The 20,866-nt window shown below is 39.2% G+C and overlaps 1 protein-coding gene across 1 annotated transcript in view; it reads left to right on the plus strand.

The window, feature by feature from the left end:
- TRPC4 (transient receptor potential cation channel subfamily C member 4) overlaps positions 1 to 20,866 on the plus strand; it is a 141,599-nt gene that overhangs the window by 65,889 nt on the left and 54,844 nt on the right. The window contains exon 4 of the mRNA XM_032778548.2: positions 18,089 to 18,425. Coding sequence (XP_032634439.2) covers positions 18,089 to 18,425 — 337 coding nt within the window. The remainder of the gene's footprint in view (positions 1 to 18,088; positions 18,426 to 20,866) is intronic.

Genomic DNA, 20,866 nt, shown 5'->3' on the forward strand with positions numbered 1-20,866 from the left:
AATGTGTTAGATGGTTTAAAAACAAGTAACTAGACAAGGTCCCTGCCCCAGGGAGGTTCCAGTCCAGACAGGTATTAGCCAAACAATGGAGGAAGGGGTGCAAGGAAGAGCTCTGGAGTAAGTCAACCTAAGTTACACTACTCCAACTATGTAAATAATGTAGCTGGAGTGGATGTAGCTTAGGTCAACTTACAGTGGTGTCTTCACTGTGCTGCATCGATGGAAGATGCTCTCCAGTTGACTCCCCTTACTCTTCTCAGAAAGATGGAGTACTGGGGTCGAGCGAAGAGTACTCTGCCATTGATTTAGTGGGTCTTCAGTAGGTTCACTAAATCAACCCCTGCTGCATTGATTGCAACAGTGTCAATCTCCCTGTATTGAAGACCAGCCCAAAGTGAGCTCCACAATCAGGGACTCTCCACTAGCAGAATGCCCTGCCTTCAGGTCTGCAATGATGCACATGTAGGGAATGGCAGACAAAGCCCCTCAGCTGATCTCAGCCCCTGCAATGAAGTGTAAGGAGAGAGGTGATCTCCTGTGATGCTCTTACAAACGTTTAGAAATACAAGAATAACCTAGAAGGAACTGATCTGTTTAAGTCACTTTCCTACCCTGCTCGCTTTGAAACCTTCCCTAACTCCTGCTTCTCCCCATGAAGTGCCTACTACTTCCATCCCTTTCAAAAGAAAAGCTAAGGTCACTGCTGCATCTCCATTCTGAAAGAGTAAGGTGAGCATTGTGAGTAATGGGGTATTGTCATAAACAGATAGCTAAGGGTTAATGTTTCTTTCACCTGTAAAGGGTTAACAAAGGGAACCAAACACCTGACCAGAGGACCAATCAGGAAACTGGATTTTTAAAAGCTCAGGGAGGGAATGTTTGGGTCTGTGTCTTTTGTCTGTCTCTCGGCTATGAAGAGGATCTTTCTATCTTCAAGTTGTCTAATTTCTGTTTCCAAGTGTAAGTACAAAGTAGAAGACAATAGGTTTATATTGTTTTTGTATTACATGTGTGTGTTTGCTGGAATGTTTTAAATGGATATCTTTTGAATAAGGTGTTTATTCCTTTTCTTTAAGAATTGCCCTGTAATTGTAACCTTGATACAGAGACAGTTTTATGTCTTTTTCTTTCTTTTATATAAAGCTTTCTTTTTAAGACCTGTTTGAGTTTTCTCTGGGTAGGCTAAGGAACGAAGGGAAGGGAAATTCTCTTTGTGTTAGATTTACGGAGGGTGAATCTGTGCAGTCTCAGGGGAAGCGGGGGGAGGAGGGGGGAAGGTGAATTGTCCTCTCTGTTTTGAAAGTCAAGGAGTTTAAGTACAGTATCATCCAGGATAACCCAGGGAGGGGGAGCCGGGGATGAGGTAAAGAGGAGACAGGGGAGGAGATTGTTTTTCCTTTGGTGTGAGACTCAGGGCCTCTGAGTCTTGGGGTCTCCCAGAGAAGGTTTTGGGAGACCAGAGGGAGCCAAGCCCTGGAATCCTTGGCTGATGGCAGCGATATCAGATCTAAGCTAGTAATTAAGCTTAGAGGGTTCATGCTAGCTTCTCATTTTATGAACGCTAAGGTTCAAATCTGAGTAGGAAGCTACGACAGGTATCGTGTGCAACTACACTGTTAAGACATCCCTGAGCCTGGCTCTAACATAATCATGCCACAAGCTATGCAACTTATCGGTTCAAATAATTTTATTGATTACTTTCATTATTGTATATTTATTACAGTAGTGCCAAAAGTATATTAGGGGCTATACAGACATAGATCTCACCCTAAAGGTCTTACAATTTAAAGAGCAAAAACACAAATGGAAGGTGATGGAAGAAAAACACAAATGGAAGAAAAGTGGTCAGGAGAATAATTGTGTTAGCTCTATGGATCTTTCCACCCCCAATAAACAGATGTGAACTTGAGTAACAAACTTCTCCATTAAGCTGGTAGGTATTGCTAGTTGGGAGTTTTCTATCAGGACTATTTCCCAGCAGAAAATGCCCTTTTCACAAAATCAGAATATTCAACTGAAAAATGTCAATTCCTTCTCCCCCAATTTGATTTCTCCTCAGCAAAATCAAAGTGCTAGCTCCCCGGCTGGATGGCTGTTACCAATTTCATTTTCTGGTGTCAGCTAGGCAGCCAATGGGCCACAGCGGATCTTGGGGAAGGACCCTGCTGAAGGGGAGGTTAGGAACATGGAAGATCAGCTTTTGGTAGTCCACTTAGAAGAGTCTTGTCAATTTCACTTGCTGAAAGTGAACTTGAAAAAAGCCTTCCAAGCAGCAGATGCAAGCCAAAAAAATTAATTTTAGTTCTCCCTAAACAATTTTTTTTCTGGAAATCCCTTCCCCTCCCTCCCCCAAAATCATGTTTTTGACTTGGGATGGAAAAAATTCAGAAACACACATGTATGTGGGGGGGAGGGGGTTAGGATTTCCATGTTCTGGCCCAGGGCCACCCAGAGGATTAAGGAGGCCTGGGGAAAAGTGGGGGAGCTGCGGCACTTGTACTCACCCGGTGGCGGTCCGGGTCTTCCGTGGCATTTCAGTGGCGGCGGGCCCTACAGTCGCTCCGCATCTTGAGCAGCACTGAAGGGCCCCCCGCTGCCAAAATGCTGGCCAAAGACTGGGACCGCCGCTGGGCCAGTGCTTGCAGGGCCCCTGCAAGGCCCAAGGTTTGGGGCAAATTGCCCTACTTGCCCTCCCCTCTGGGTGGCCCTGTTCTGGCCAGCTCTACCGGTGAGTTCCTTCATTCTGCACTAACAGGATCTTGGAAATGGAGTTCAAGGACAGCACTACACAGAATGCATTGGAGTGGATATACAGAGAAATAGGGTTTCTTTGCTTTTTTGATGGTTTGAGCCATTTCAGGACTTTGAGGATAGACTTTGCTGATAACCTCTCAGGAGCTAGGCTATGTGCTAGAAAATGGTATAATGTCTCAACTTTGTCCTGAGCAATATTAGTAGTATTTTTTGTTTTTTGTTTTTTTTCATTCAGATTCAAACAACAGGGCTGCGAACTGTTTGAGGAATAGAATTCCAATAGGACAGTGGAAAAATAAATTTGATCTAGCACATTTAATTAAAATTAATAATTGAATATCCAAAAAGTAATTGTTATGAAGTTGAATAAATTCACTCTAATTCATCCTTGATGTTTTCTCAGAGCTAAAAATGCAATTTAAGTTTTAAATATATATTTTCAGATCTCTCAGATAAACACATCTAGCTAATTAAACTAGTGGATAGAGAAAGGAATTAAAGTATATAGTGGGCATCAGAGAGGCACAATATTTTCTGTTGCTTTGACATTTTAGTGATACGCATTTGTTGTAGTGATGTTGGGAACTAATGGAGAAACAAGAGAGAGAGACCCAACGTGCAGCCTTTCATTTCTGAGACACAGAGGAGATGGGTAGGAAGCATAAAGAGACCAGCTTTAGTGGCTCGCCTGCAACATAAACTAGATTCTGCAAAGTCAAGAGGCTGGTTATGCTATTGGGAGCAGGAACAAAAAGATCTGTGAACAGAAAGTTGCAGATGACTGGTGGCAAGACATTCCGAAGACCTGGTTCTGTCCCCAGTGATGCAATGAGAGCTTTTCCATTGACTTCAGTGAATGCAAGATCAGGCCATGAACTTTGGCGAAGTAGTCAGTGGGTACTGCTGCTACATTAGAAAGCTGGACACCAACATGGCAGCCAGAAAAGCTCCAGTCAAGTTTGGGAATTGCCACAGAACGTAGGGTAAGGAGAATGGACAGATCTCTCAGCAAGGAAGGGGTGAACTGAATAATGACTATAATAGCAAGTAAGGGCCAGAGGGGAGCACGAACCATCAAGAGGCAATATTTAGTTCTTAACCTTCAAATACAGAAATTGGATTTTGGCTGCTCAACCAGGTACGTTAGAAGTTCAGGTTACAGCGATGCATTGCAAAGACCCTGTGTACGTTATCTAGATTGAGTTGCTTCATTTTAGAGGTTATTATTTACTTACTTACTTACTTATTAATTATTTATTTTCATGATTTTTTGGGGTCTGATTTACTATTTTTAAATGTCTGGGGTAATCAGTATGGCAGCCATCGAAAGGCAGCAGAATGATACGCCAAGCTACGTGTGAGAGGGCTTCACATAACTGTCATATGATTTTGGACTAGCCAGGAGCTGAGAGACTGGCTAGTCTATTAACAAAAATAGGAATAAATCGTCATTTTTCCCAGTGGAGAAAAGTATGCAGCCAGGTCCCCTATGGATCTGTACCGGGAGCTGTGCAGTTCAACATATTCATGAATGATCTGGAAAAGGGAGTGAACAGTAAAGTGACAATGTTTGCAGATGATACAAAAGTACTCAAGATAGTTAAGTCCAAAGCTGACAGCAAAGAGTTAGAAAGGGATCTCACAAAACTAGGTGTCTGGACAACAAAAATAGTAGATGAAATTCAACATTGATAAGTGCAAATTAATTCACATTGGAAAAAATAATCTCAACTACGCATATATAATGATGGGGTTTAAATTAGCTGTTATCACCCAGAAAAGAGATCTTAGAGTCATCATGGATAGTTCTCTGCAAACTTCATCTCAGTGCACAGTAAGGGTCAAAAAGGATAACAGAATATTAGGTACTATTAGGAAAGGGATAGAAAGTAAGATATAAAATATCATAATGCCACTATATAAATCCATGATGCTCCTACACCTTGAATACTGTGTCGAGCTCTGGTCACTCCATCTCAGAAAGGATACAGTGGACCTGGAAGAGGTTCACAGAGGGGCAGCAAAGATGATCAAGAGTATGTAACGCCTTCCATACAAGAAGAGACTAAAAAGTCTGGGACTGTTCAGCTTAGAGAAAAAATGACTGAGGGGGGCAGGGATATGATAGAGGTCTATAAAATCATGAATGCTGTGGAAAAAGTGAATTGAGAAGTACTCTTTCCCACAATACAAATCCAAGGGTCACCCAAAGTAATTAATAGGCAGCAGGTATATAACGAACATCAGGAAGTACGATTTCACACAATGCACAATTCATCTGTGGAATTCATTGTCAGGGGATGTTGTGATGGCCAAAAAGGTTAAAAAAAAACCCCAAAACCAAAACCAGGTAAGTGCATAGTATAGGTCCATCAATAGCTATTAGCCAAGATAGTTAAGGATGCAACCCATGCTCGGAGCTACCGTGAATCTGGCTGGAGGAGAAGACGGGTGGATTTCTCCAAAATGTCCCTTTTCTATATATTCCCCTTGAAGCTCTGGTATTGGCCATTGTCAGTGACAAGATACTGGGCTAGATGGACCATTGGTCTAACCCAGTATGGCAGTTCTTTTGTTCTTAATAGGTGGTAGCAGTTCCAACATAAGGACTCATAGGTTATCATACTCAGTCACCTGACTGTGGATTTTTTCTTAACAACCTTTAGAAATCACCATGTAAGATTCTGTACACACAATAGACATTTTGGTCCAAAAGGGGTTTGAGTGGGGAGCATGGGTTTACATGTACAATAGGCTATGAAATATATATGGTACCAACTGTTCTATTTTTCACCTGTATTGAATAGTAAAGAAAAGTAAAACTTGCAAAGAATATGGTAATTCTAGTAGAATTGAAAACAAATGCTGAGGAAAGACTGAAGAATAACGTACAGGTTTGTTAATATTATGTGCCTTAGCTTATTGAGTCTAGTGAGGGACAACAAGGAGAAGCATTATTTCACTCATCATCTTATCCAGTAATATGTATCAGAGAAGCTTTTAGTACAAATAACAAGCCTTCATTGTCACAAATTTCTGAAGAATGTTTTGAGAGTAGTATGGCTGAATTGACAGAGAGCTAAGTAAATATTTTGGCTGCTGTGTTTTATCCCTACACATGATGCACAGAGAATTACAGTATAAATGTTTGAAAGTGGTTAAATAGTTACATGCATTTGGCAATAATATGTCTCAGTGAAATGAAGCAGACGGGCCCTGTTTGATATCAAGTGGAATAACCATGGGTGGCAACGAACTGACAGGAGTAAGGGCCTGCAGCTACCCTGCTTACCTGCTAGCTTAACCCTTAGACTGGGCCCCAGTTAGGTGGCTAATTGGTCCAACCTCTGGTTGAGGGGATCAGCAGACCCAGCTCTTAAGGCCAGCAGCAGCAGCAGCATGGTGCTGGCCGGTCAAAGCATAAGCCTGTAGTTATATTAGCTCCTGTCTTGCCCCTGCCCTCCCTGGCTCCAGATAACCTGTTTCTGACTTCTGGTTTGGACTTTTGGCTTGACTCTTGGCTTTGATTCCTGGTTCTTACTTTGGCTTTGACCCTTGCTTCTGATTTCGTGCTCTGGATGCCTTCCCCAACCCCTCAGCCTGCCTCCTGCTCTGACCACTAGGGTAGACTGCCTACACTCCAGTCCCTAACAGTATCTCAGAAATACCTAGCATGCCTTCCGTACTAGTAGAGGCAGGAGGGGAGCTATTGCTATTGCACTTTCTAAGAATCAGTTTACATGAAACAGTCTGCTTACAATAATGCCATGGAGTACATAGTATGAGCACTGATGTAATTCTCAAATTGCTATACATAAAACCCAAATCTATTACATATGCTAAGACAGGGACTGTACCTCCTTTAGATTATCCAGTTTAACTTTGTCTCTGAAGCTGAGAGACACCTAGTTTATAGTCTATTATCTCTGCAGATAATAAGATTTAAAAATTGTTTACCACTACAGGGTGTTTTTTTTTAATTGTTGTTGTTTTTTTACTACTGTGAGTCTAGGGCCTAAAGCTCATTGCAAAAACATAAAGTATGTTTTGTACTCCAGTGCCATAAAAGCTGCAGCAACATCCCAATTATGACTATATTGCACTGTTTGTACACTCATCCATAAATCTGGCAAAGTGAATGTGTTTCCATAAGCATTGGGAAGTCTAATGCATAACTGTATTTTCATGCATAACTAGTTCCTAAGAACTATATTCAATGTTCATTGTATTTTCTATTATATTAATTAGAATTACTGCAATTATAGATAAACCTTGGCTGATTTTATAGATGTTTTAATAGTTTGCTATATGGTGGTGCACTCTGCTGAGCAGTCACAAAGCATAGAACGAAGGTCATAGATTTGATGACAAAAATATTAAACTGAAACATCGTAGCATCTTCATTTATGTAATGATGCTCATCATTAATTTCTCAAAGTTAACTTTTGAAAGATTTTCCCTTTAGAATTCGCCTGTTTTATTACCCCCCCACACCAAGTATGTTGTATATTAAATTATATTTTATCATAATAAAAGATACTCAGGCATATTCTGATTTCAGTTACATCAGTGAAACCAGTGGTTTTACAATGAGATCAAAATATGGTCTATACATGTGAGAAAGGGAAAATGTAAATGAATAGCAGATTGTACCTGAGTAGAGGAGGTAGATGAAACAGGTCAGCTTCATGAACAATTATTTTCTTTGAACCAATAATTTAAAAACTAGGGCTGTCAATTAATCATAGTTAACTCATGGGATTAACTCAAAAAATTAATTGTAATTAATCACAGTTTTAATCGCACTGTTAAACAATAGAATACCAATCAAAATTTATAAAATATTTGGATGTTTTTCTACATTTTCAGATATATTGATTTCAGTTACAACACAGAATACAAAGTGTACATTGCTCACTTTATATTATTTTGATTACAAATATTTGCTCTGTAAAAATGATAAAAGAAATAGTGTTTTTCAATTCATCTCATAGAAGTACCATAGTGCAATCTCTTTATCGTGAAAGTGCAACTTACAAATGTAGATGTTTTTTTATCAGAGGGGTAGCCGTGTTAGTCTGGATCTATAAAAGTAGCAAAGAATCCTGTGGCACCTTATAGACTAACAGACGTTTTGGAGCATGAGCTTTCATGGGTGAATACCCACTTCGTCAGATGCATATAGATTTTTTTTATTACACTCAAAAAAACAAAACCATGTAAAACTTTAGAGGCTACAAGTCCACTCAGTCCTACTTCTTGTGCAACAAATCTCTAAAAGAAACAAGCTTTTTATATTGATAATGCTGCCCATTTCTTATTTATAATGTCACCTGAAAGTGAGAACAGACATTTGCATGGCACTTTTGTAGCCAGTATTGCAAGGTATTTACATGCTAGATATACTGAACATTCATATGCCCCTTCATGCTCTGGCCACCATTCTGGTGGACATACTTCCATGCTGATGACGCTTGTTAAAAAACTAATGTGTTAATTAAATTTGTGACTGAACTCCTTAGGGGAGAATTGTATGTCTCCTGCTCTGTGTTTTACCCACATTCTGCCATATATTTCATGTTATAGCAGTCTCAGATGATGACTCAGCATGTTGTTTGTTTTAAGAATGCTTTCACTGCAGATTTGACAAAATGCAAAGAGGGTGCCAATGTGAGATTTCTAAAGATAGATATAGCACTCAACCGAATGGTTAAGAATCTAAAGTGCTTTCCAAAATCTGATCAGGATGGGGTGTGTAGCATGCTTTCAGAAGTCTTAAAAGAGCAATACTCCAATGTGTAAACTACAGAACCGAACCATCAAAAAAGAAAATCAGCCTTCTGCTGGTGACATCTAACTCAGATGATGAAAATGAACATATGTTGGTCTGCACTTCTTTGGATTGTTATTGAGCAGAACTCATCATCAGCATGGATGCATGTCTTCTGGAATGGTGGTTGAAGCATGAAGGGTCATATGAATCTTTAGCGCATCTGGCATGTAAATATCCTGCAACGCTGGCTACAATAGTGCCATGTGAATGCCTGTTCTCACTTTCAGGTGACATTGTAAACAAGAAGCGGGCAGCATTGCCTCCTGCCAATGTAAACAAACTTGTTTGTGTGAGCGATTGGCTGAACAAGAAGTAGGACTGAGTGGACTTGTAGGCTCTAAAGTTTTATTTTTGAATCCAGTTATTTTTTGTACATAACTCTACATTTGTAAGTTCAACTTTCATGATAAGGAGATTGCACTCTAGTACTTGTATTGAGTGAACTGAAAATACTATTTCTTTTATTTTTTCAGTGCAGATGTTTATACAAAAAATGAGTATGAAGTGAGCACTGTGCAAACCCAAAATATTTATATAAATGGTATTCTATTATTAACAGTGTGATTAATTGCAATTAATTTTCTTAATCACTTGACAGCCCTAATTAAAAAGCATGTTGATCATATAGAATTCCTGTCACCTCCTCCTCTCTTCCCTACTTTACACTGACCACTGTCCACCGCCACCATCCAATTCATACCAAATACCACTACAAAGACTATAATCCTTGCTTGTAAATCTCAGTCCTCATTCTCCTCTTTGGGTCTCTCCACTTTTCTCTCCTGCGTCATATGAAAGCTTCTTGCCATTGCTTCTCTGCACAGCTGTTCCCTCTCCTTATCCAACCTCCTCTCTCCCCGGCCCATCTGCTCTTTGAGCCAATACATTGGGATTTGTGGAACTGTGTCTAGTGCCTTATGAAAGATAATTTTCATTCAATAGACCAGGAACAATTTGGGAGAGAAAGGACCTTGAAAAACTTGGGGTTTCATACAAATTCTGGAACTTTTTTTTAAGTTCTACAACACTGAGCCTAATTCTCCATTGCCCTACACCAATGTACACAAATGATTGCAAAGTGGATCTAAAATGGTACTGAATCCCAATGCTTGCATTTTACACTCACTTGGCAACTGTGTAAATGTTTACATAAGGTACCTGGAAATGGAGACTCTTACCCATGGTATTGTAAAGGAATTCAGAATGCACATGTCATATAATCACTTACTTTCCAATCCATTCTCTTCTCCATTGCAACCACCAAATTTTAGAGAATGTTATCAGAGGCTGGTCTTACATGTCACATCACAAAGAAGGCAAAAGGGAAACCACCCTCCATCAGTACTGGTCCCTTTTAGACACTGTATCATGACCCATTTTTTTAATGTATGTAAGCCGTGTAACTCTTATTGATGTCAGAGTGAAGATATTATATGGGCTCTTGCATTTATTAGACTAGATAGTAAAGTGTTACAATGCAATATCTTAAACTCTTTGAGGCAAAGACTTCTTTGTTCTATATGTCTGTACAACTCCTAGTAGAATGGGGCTCTGACTGGAGCCTCTAGGCATTACAGTACTGCAAATAGATCATTTGTTTAAAAAAAAATCTTTAGGTTATAATACATTTCTGGAGTCTTTTGTGTATTTGCTGGATTGCAGGTCATTATTCTCATCATGATGATCCCGGGTATATTAATAGAGAGAGTGCAAGAATTTCAAAGGCTTCAGTCTCAGCCCTAAAAGCATTTATTCACATGCTTAGATGTAAGGATGTGAATTGATCCTAAACATGTATGTAAGTGTTTGCAGGATCAACCTTTAATGGGCATCTTTTTGTTGCTTTCTCTTTATCTGATGTTATCCATAGTATCTGAGAAAAGTGTTTGTTGTCAATAGGAAATATTTTAACATCAATCTTAATGCGGCAAAACTACTGATCAGAATAAGTCAACATCAACATGAAACTTGAGAACTTGAGAAGGGCCTGTCTATCAGGTATGTAAGGGTGCAGCAATGTAGGGTGTGAAACTATAGCACACTAGCTTGCTGTTCAGTAACGTCTTATGTGGACCGTGCTACCGCATGCTAAAAAGAAACAGGCCTATAGGTAAGATCTGTAAGAAGGAATTTAAAATCATTTGTAGCAAGACAGAATCACATGAATAGACTAAAGCAATGGAATCTTTGCTGGAAAACATCTTTCATGCTTCCAAATTGCTGGAAGGTACTAGGAATACATTGTACATGAAAATGAGAAACGTAGTGGCTACTAATAAAACGAGTCAAGAAATATCGTGTCAAAGAACACATAATATAACACCACTGGTGCAAAAGAGGTTATTGATACCTTAGAATGTAAACTTTCCAGTTAAGAAAGGAGAAATAGGCTTCAGGGACAATATTCTGGCATAAACAATGCATACATAGTAAACCAGTGAGACAAAAAATCTGCTTTTTTACAGTCATAAAACATTAAGGTAGAAAAATGTAAAAACTATTTAATAATTAAGGCTACAATTCAGCAAGGTACTTAAGCATCAGCCTAACTTTAAGCATGTGAATAGGCCTAATGACTTCAATGGAGCAAGTAATGTGCTTAAAGTTAGATATATACTTAAGTACCTTGCTGAATCAGTGCCTAATTCAACTGCAGTGTAGAATCTATTGAATATCATACTGAAATGGAATAGTCTTACAGTAGGGATTTGCTACAGTTACTGACCCGTCAGTCTATGTCAGCTATCAGAGGGGTAGCTGTGTTAGTTTGGATCTGTTAAAAAGCGACAAAGAGTCCTATGGCACCTTATAGACTAACAGACATATTGGATCATAAGCTTTCCTGGGTGAGTACCCACTGTGTCAGACGAATGAATCAATCAATGAACCATCAATCTATGGGGAGAGGGGTTTCTTAAATGGGATTATCAAACCCACAAACCATATGATTGCCTCAGTGCAGGATCCTAGGTTCAAAGTGTCCTAGTTGTGACATGATATGACAGAAGACAAACATTGTAAGAAGATATGACATGAATGTTCTAACAGAAGGGGCAGAGCTCTACTTCAACAGCTTCCATGTTCTCTCTTCTCTCACCATTTCCCAGCATTAACATTAACAGCAATTCTATGACTCACGAATGCACAGACATCAGTCTACAGACACCAGTTTCACAGATATTTTGCTTTCATGCTATTCCAACCAAAGGCTGAGCAATCCATTCCTTGAATTGTGAGTTAGCATCCTCCTGATAAGCCTCTTATGGATATTGCAAACTGTACATTGGAAGACTGGAAAGCAAAGGAATCATACTGGGCTGATCTTGTAAGCTTCATTTTGGGAATCATAAATTGTTCCCCTTCCCCCCAGCAATGGTAAATCTTGAAGAGCATGCACGAAGGACTTTTAGCATAACAGGATATATTATAGAAGATCTGCTATCCAAATTACTACCAGATAATGGAAAACATCTGGCATTGCTGAAAATGAAACTTGCTAAATTTATGAACAGTCAGTGTTGTAGTCCTGGTGGAGACACTGAGGTTAATGAACTATATGAAGATTAAAATATATTAACCAATGCTATCAGTGACTCTTGGTCAGATTTTTAAAAATATCTGACAGAGTTGCTGAAAAAAATTCTATGGAAGTTTTTCACCATACGATGCAGTTTCATCAAAACTGAAGAATTTAGTAGGAATATATTATAGATTCTAAGGCCAGAAGGGACAATTGTGATTATCTTGTCTAACCTCCTATATAACACAGGCCATAGAACTCCCTCAAAGTAATTCCTAGAGCATATCTTTTAGAAAAACATCTCAAGATGGTCAGTGATGAAGAATCCACTGCAACCCTTGGTAAATTGTTCCAATGATTAATTTCTCTCACTGTTAAAAATGTATGGCTTATTTGAGTCTGAATTTGGCTAGCTTCACCTTCCAGCCATTGGATCTTGTCATAACTTTCCCTGCTAAATCGAGGAGCTCATTATTAAATATTTGTTCACTGTGTAGGTACTTATCAATTTTAATCAAGTCACCCTTTAATCTTCTCTTTGTTAAGATAAATAGATTGACCCTCATTGAATTTATCACTATTAGGCCTATTTTCTAATCTTGTAATCATTTTCATGGCTCTTCTCTGGGCCCCTTCCAATTTATGAACATCCATCTTGAATTGTGGCACCAGAACTGGCATGGTATTTCCACAGTGGTTGCACCAGTGCCAAATACAGAGGGAAAATAACTTCTTTACTTCTACTTGAGATTCCCCTGTTTATGCATCCAAGTATCACATTAGCTCTTTTGGCCACTGTGTCACACTGGGAGCTCATGTTCGACTTATTATCCACCACAACTCCTAAATGTTTTTCTAAGTCACTGTTTCCCAGGATACAGTCCCCCATACTGTAAGTTCTGTAACATTCTTTGTTCTCAGATGTATACATTTACATTTAACCTTATTAAAATGTACACTGTTTGTTTGCACCCAATTTATCAAGCAATCCAGATCACTCTGAATCAGTGACCTGTTATGCAGGAGCTCAGAATAGATGATCAGACTGGCCTTAGCATCTATGAATAAATCAGTCCCCTATTCACTGAACCGTACTGCTTAATATTATTTCTTATTACGCTTGTGTAATGCATTTATATATCTCTAGTGAAAATCATACACAATGCTTGCTTGTACCATCCAACCACAAAAATGAGTCAAGTGATTTAGTCTTGTTCAAATGATACAAGAATTTTGTAATACACTTGTACAATACTTTTAGAAATAAAGTCCACAAGTGTAAATTTGGAAATGTGTCTGGAGCGGATTTAGAGTTATTTTCAGGAGATCTAAACAAAACACTTGGGGAAGCCCTGGATTATATATATGGTTGATAGAACTGGGTAGTCAAAAGAAATAGTTGCAATGAAAGGAGACTTATGTCTACTTGAGGAAATTGTTCACTAGCTATGCCAATGCTGTTATCATATAAAACCATGAAATTGGAGGTCTGGACCTTTTGGAGATTAATAAATCATCTGCATCTGGACATGCTGCTTCATGGATTCTGTTTTATATCTCTGCCTGTGTTCTGTACCACAAGAGCCACTTCAGTATGTCTGCAGCTCATATAAGACTCACGTGGAGTGTTTAGACATGTTTTGAAACATGCACAGAGTTATTCTTGTTTCATGTTTTTTACATCCGGCCGCTTGTTTAAAGTACATTAGATGAATGTCTCATTGGTATTTGTATATGGAGTTACTTGGTGTTTGGCATTTATTGGAAAAGGACTTCTAGGTCATTGTTTTCAGTTTGCAGTTGCTCATAAACTAAACAGATAAGGGAAAGATAAATGGGAGTTGCATGCACGTCTTTCATTTACATTTGTGTTTAATTACATCTCAGAGGTGCTTGATGTTAATTGGTTCCTGGAGAAGTGGACTTGATTTCATTCAAAGAGTGCAAGATACTTTAATTACAAATTCAGCCTCAGTGAAAATAACTCAGTGAGCAAATCCAAACCTGCATTGTAAAGAGGGTTTCAGAGAATATGAACATGAACCCCCTCAAAACCATTTTCCCAGTTGTATTGAAACACGCTGCTGAGTTGGAGGGATCTCAGGGGACTCTGCTAATGGATCTCAACTTTCATTTAAAAACAATAGTCTAGCCTTTTTCCTTTTGAAGATGACCTTGAAAACAAACCTATTTATCAGCCAATGTAAACTCATCACTGGAATTGACAGAAACAAGCATCAAGACTACACTTCTTCAACAGGAAGCTGGTTGGGAGCAGAAACCAAACTCACATTTTGAATGGATGTATCCCAAATAATCATCTTCCTTACCCTTCCAAAAATCCTTAATTTGGCATGGAAGACAGGAAATGTGATGTAGGACCAGCTATCTATCTGTGCTGTAACCTTTCCTTGACAGTAGTCAGGACCAGATGCTCTTGGGGAAGGGGCAAGAAATCACATAGTGAACAGACAGCTAGAGGTTAGCTATTTTGTTCACATATATGAAGAATTTGTAGTTTGGAAGGCCACAATTTTCCTTTATCTAGATCATGTAATAGCCATATGATTGGGGAGGAACAAAATCATATTTGGGTATTGGGACAGACCGTTGTTTTACAGGCCAGCTCAAAAAAGTTCCAGTTGGTTAACAAGCCTTGTTGTTACATTAACATTTTAATTTCATTTCACATTAATATTTTAGCCCTTTTTGAGACTAGAGTTGAGCAAAGCACTGATGCAAGTGAATCTCCCCTTCAGTGTCTACCTTGCAAGCTGCACAGCACCATTTTTGCCAGGTTCTCTCTCCAGAACTACATAAGGAGGAAGGGAGGCAGGACACGTAGCAGCAGCACTGAATGTGATTCCTGCAGTCGCTGCCTGTCCGACTGCAGCTCACACTTTGAAGAAACAGGAGCCCTCCTTCCCCCAGACTCCTCACTACTATCTGTTAGCATATAGGCTTGTTTTTCACCTGAGATAGAATTTTGGGTTTGACATTTTGATACTCTTATATCTTATATTAATATGTGTGAAGAACAATGAACAAGGAGACTGTGTGTTGCATTTCCCACAGCCAGATGGGGCTTTTAGTACAATGGGAAAAGATAAGGGATACAGTTAAAGTGTTACAGGTTACAGTGGGAGTATAATATACAAGTATTCACTAGAAGTCTGCCTAGCTCTTCTCTCAAACTAAGGTCAAGCAACCAGTTAGAAGGGGCAAGGAGGTGGGGGAAGAGTGGAGGGACGAGACATAAGAAACACTAAAAACCGAAGTAAAGCCTGGCCTTGGCCAGAACACAACTTCACTCCTTACCCCTTCCATGGGATACAAAAGAGGTGGGGTGAAGACCCCAGCTCATGACCCTCCAAAACAGAACATGATCATAAGTTGTAAGGGGTGGGACTAGGGTTGTGCACTGAAGGTGTATTTGGGCCTGCTAAGGAGGGGGAAATGGGAAAGAGAACTAGGGAATGGGGACACAGGCAAGGCTCTGCAGTGTCAGAGCTGGGAACAGAATAGTGGGAAACAGACTCTGCTGGTGTGTAGAGCTATGGATATGCTTGCTTGGAACTAACCCCAATAAACATAGAATTGCTTGCACTTACAACTTCTAGTCTTCTGTTTTCTGTCTGCATGAAAAGAACCAGGGGAGGGGGTGAAGGGAAAGCCCTCTAACACTTTCACCCAGGATAAATTTATTTCTCCTTAACCACCTCTGACAAGCCAAGGGACACCTGCTTCCACTCCAAAACTCAGATTAGCCAGGAAAAAGTTGTTCCTTTTCCGGACTCCCCATATCAAGCAGGTGAGGCCTGGAAAGAGGGAAGGAGTATGAAACTGATGAATTTTTAGGAAAAGAGATTGATATAGAATTGACAGATATTGTGGTGAGGGGAAAAGAGCATGGAACTGTCAAACTTTGGGGGGGGAAGAGAAAAAAATATTAAATTCAGGGAGTATCACACGTTGCCAAGTGAGGTGGAATTTTTTGAGGGACACCTCGTTAAAACATTGGCAGCACATCACATTGAAACAAGCTGCTCTAATTGAATATGGTATTATTCTAAGCAGCTCTAACTTGAGATAAACATCTGAAACCTTTAGGACTTAATATTTTTCCTAATGAACGAAACAGAGATCACTGTATGATTTTTTTGTTCCTTTCTTGATTCTTACAGTATAACTCATTTTATTTTTTCCCTTTTCTTTTTTCCCCTTTCAAAAACAACAAATTAATAGTCAGGGGATCAGCCTCAGAGCTAGTGCATGGTGAGCCAGTATATCTTTACTGAAAACACTGACATTCTACCAGCGTGCAGCAGGTTTAAATTTGGTCCAGGGAGCTGGTTCGCTTTAATTTTACTAATAAGATCCAGACATATACAGAAAGATGCACTTTGAATTTTAATTGAGTGCCAGATTCTGCCAAACCTACAGTGAGTAATACTTTCCCAGGCCATTAGTTCCAATAATTTCAGGGACTATATTACTTAGCATGAGTAAGAATTGCAGAATCTGGCCCTTTGTAATTATAAGGTTTTATCAAAAAGCATGACACATATAAAACTTATTACTCTACATGCATATGATTGGAATTCAAAGCCACCTAAAATTGTTCAGTAGTGATGCTTTAAAAAAAAATTCCTTGAACCAAACAGAAGCTAAATGAACAATTGTTAATGTATGACTATATTAAGTTTTTAATTTTGAGTGAGTATGTGTGTGTTTGATGCAAAAAGGAGTATGTTTCTTTTTTAACCTTTACTCTGTCTGATGGAAGTGTCAATCCTATTATATGTCTGCTTATGTCAGTTTTACTACTTCTATGTCTCCTTGTATCAAATTTAGCATATGAACTATATGATAAAGGAAGTATGAAGAAAAGTGTGATACACAACAGAATCTTCTTTGAAAAATTAAAAACGGATATTAAGTGCATATATTTATATGAAAAATGACATTTGTAGAAAGTACTTTTAAAATTACTTTTAAGAAACAGATCACAATGTAAAAATAAAAACAGGAGCTAGGTAGTATACAACACATTGTAAAATAATAAAACAACACTGTAAATATTGTAAAGGATGCAAATGAATATGAAAAAGGTTTACTAAGAAAGGTAGGGAGCATTAGGGATGGCAAGTTCTTTACTTCAGTTAAGCGAGAAGCATACAGTACATCTACATAAGCTTTGCTCAGTATTCTGATAGATAGAACTAAATTAGAGAATTTTCAGTGACTGATGAGGAAAAGCTTTTTTTTATTATTGTATTCAATTTTACTTTTTGAAGATGCTAAATTATAGTCCTGCAACAATAATTCTTTGTATTTCCATAGTGACTTTTATCTGATGATCTTTAAGTTCTGTTCAAGAGTTGAGTGAATAATGAAAACTTTTTTTGTGAATATGTATTTGAATTTCAAACAAATGTTGAAACATCCATGTCACAACCCTTTTGTGTCTGATTTCCATTAACACTTGAGCAGTTGAGATTTACTAGCATAAATACTTCTGAAAAGTGAATTTTAAGGGCTTCAGTGGGTATTGGACATTGCATGAGCTGTAGCACTTCTGGGAAGTAACATGAGGGAGTATCCTTTGGTAGGCACCACTCTCCCAAAAGCCCCTGGCTTCATGGAGGCGCACACACCCAACACCTGTATGATGAAGTAGAGATGTCTGGAGTGCCACAATGGGGCTGAGCCAAGTCCCCTTCTGTCCTCCCCACCCACCCTCTTTCCAATGACTGGCTTACTGGAGGAAGGAGGGACTTATCAGTCCTCATTCACAGGGGTTGCTATTATGAGTAGTACTTGCATAGGCTGTGTAAATAGCATGGTGGTTTCTCAAAAGCTTTCCTCTGTGTGCCCACCCAAAAGCCAATAAAAATATGGCCCTAAAGTTGGTCTGTGGAGAAAATGAATGGGTGACAATCACATGGAATTGACTTTGTCCTTTCTTTCTTTCGCTTTAGTTTGTTGCCCAGCCCAATTGTCAGCAGCTGCTTGCATCTCGCTGGTACGATGAGTTTCCAGGCTGGAGGAGGCGGCACTGGGCAGTGAAGATGTTGACATGTGCCGTGATTGGACTCCTGTTCCCTGTCTTCTCTGTGTGCTACCTGATCGCTCCCAAAAGCCCATTAGGGCTGTTCATCAAAAAGCCATTTATCAAATTTATCTGTCATACTGCATCCTACTTGACTTTTCTGTTTCTGCTGCTCCTTGCCTCTCAGCACATCGACAGGTCAGACTTGAACATGCAGGGGCCACCGCCAACTGTCGTCGAGTGGATGATATTACCGTGGGTCCTGGGTAAATGTATTACTAAAGAAAATATAGTGGAAAATATTAAATTCAGACATTATAAAGATTATTGAAGCAGGAATATACCCTGAAATATTCCATCCCAGAATAGACCAGTAGGCCATCTAATCTAGTATTTGGGGACTGTAGCAGATAATTCAGAGGAAAGTTAAAAAAAGCCAGCCTGCTCCTTGCCAATTATAATTCTGTTCCATAGTAGGGGTAAGAGTCAAGGGATTTTCTCTCTGACTTCAGCTGATGATTAATGTATGCCCTGTAGCCTGAGAATTGATAAATTTGTGATTTCTATCCATTGTAGTGCAGATTTATATAAATTATCAATTTGAAATTTACTAGATGATTCACTTTTTTAAAAAATCTATTTACTTCTCTTTTCTGTCAAGGTATTTTTCCCACTTTGAACTTTAGCATCCAAAAAGTGGGGATCTGCATGTACCCTTCTAAGCTTAATTCCTAGCTTAGATCTGATAGTGCTGCCACCAACCAGAAATTCCTGTGTCTGGTACACTGCCTGTCCCCCCAGAACCTTCCCATTGGGTCTTAAAACAAGGAGAAATAAACCACTTCCCCTCCTTCCCCCTCCCTGGGTTACCCTGAAAGGCTACACTGATTCAAACTCCTTGGATCTTAAAACAGAGGAATTAACCTTTCCCCCCACCTCCTTTCTCCCCACCAATCCCTGGTGAGTTCAGACCCAATCCCCTTGGGTCTTAAACAAGGGAAAAAAATCAATCAGGTTCTTAAAAAAGAAAGCTTTTAATTAAAGAAAGAAAGAAGTAAAAATTATCTCTGTAAAATCAAGATGGAAAATGTTTACAGGGTCTTCAGCTTATATAGACTAGAGGCTCCCTTTAGCCATAAGATACAAGTCTACAGCAACAGAGTAAAAATCTTTCCAGCAAATACATGTTGCAAGTTAAGAAACACATAAGACTAATCCTCCTTTTCTAGCTAGTACTTACTATTTGAACATACTGTTTCAGAAAGATTGGAGAAAGACTTGGTTGCACGTCTGGTCCCTCTTAGCCGCAAGAGCGAACAATGAACAAAACAAAAAGCACAAACAGACTTCCCTCCACCAAGATTTGAAAGTATCTTGTCCCCCAATTGGTCCTCTGGTCAGGTGTCAGCCAGGTTTACTGAGCTTCTTAACCCTTTACAGGTAAAAGAGACATTAACCCTTAACTGTAAATTGAAAGTTGTCATAAAGAGTCCCTTTAACATTTTATTTAATACTGGATAAATACTAGATAAGTTCATGGAGGATAAGTCCATCAATGGCTATTAGCCAGGATAGGCAGGAATGGTGTCCCTAGCCTCTCTTTGCCAGAAGCTGGGAATGAGCGTCAGGGGATGGATCATTTCATGATTACCTGTTCTGTTCATTCCCTCTGGGGCACCTGGCATTGGCCAGTGTCGGAAGACAGGATACTGGGCTAGATGGACCTTTGATTTTACCCAGTAGGGCCATTCTTATGTTCTTGTTTTTAGCTGTAAGGATGTTTTGTTATAGAGAATAAGACAGTTTGTAGTACTCGCAAAACTTATAGTCTCAGAGTGCGTTGTTACTAATTTTAACTATTTCCAAAGGTCACAGCCATATTTCACAAATATGGAAGGTGCACAAATTATAATTAGTGCTGGTCAGAATTTCCCAATAAGCTTTTAAATCCAAAACAGACTTTTTTCCAAACAAGTTTTTTTTTCTGTGAAAGATTATTGATTAGGGCTAGTTAAATTTCAGTCAAAACATTTTGCCATCAGAAAATGGGGTGTTCTTAAAGTCAAAAGTTCCCATGGTGGAGGACAGGAATGATTTCTGTTGAATTTTCTGTCAGGAAAATCAAAGTAAACATTTTTACCTGGGTTCACCCAAAACCAAATATTTTGTTTGGGTCACTGGATTGTTAACCTGTGTCTGCCTGAGTGGGTGAAGTGCCTCATGGGAGCTGTAGTTCCAGTTGCTTCATGTCCCCATTCTCACCTCTAGCCCCTCTTTACTAGCCACACCACATCTGCCAAGATGTACTATAGTCTGTTTTATTTTGGTTCAGTTAAAATTGATTCCTAAACAAATCAGGCTAATCTACAATAAGCTTGGTTTAAACCAATATAGGAGAGTCCACACAGGTTCATTACATTGGTTTAAAATCACAACTTTAGTTAAACTGTGGCTACTGTCCAGTGTCAATAAGGCTACACACAGATCCTTGCTCACAGTAGACCCCTGACTTTATTTCCATCCTCAGTTTTCTATGAAGCTATTGCTCTGACCACCTCCACAACCCTTCCTAGCCTCCCTGACCTGTTAGCTTCAACGGAAAATGGTGATGCATTTTATATTTTTGGCCCAAATTGAGAGGGCTCCAGATATTGTTGATCATGACATTTAGGATATGTCTACACGGCCCTGTAGTTCAGCCTATGTG

The sequence above is a fragment of the Chelonoidis abingdonii genome, chromosome 1 (genome assembly GCF_003597395.2).
Source record: "Chelonoidis abingdonii isolate Lonesome George chromosome 1, CheloAbing_2.0, whole genome shotgun sequence".
NCBI lineage: Eukaryota > Metazoa > Chordata > Testudines > Testudinidae > Chelonoidis > Chelonoidis abingdonii.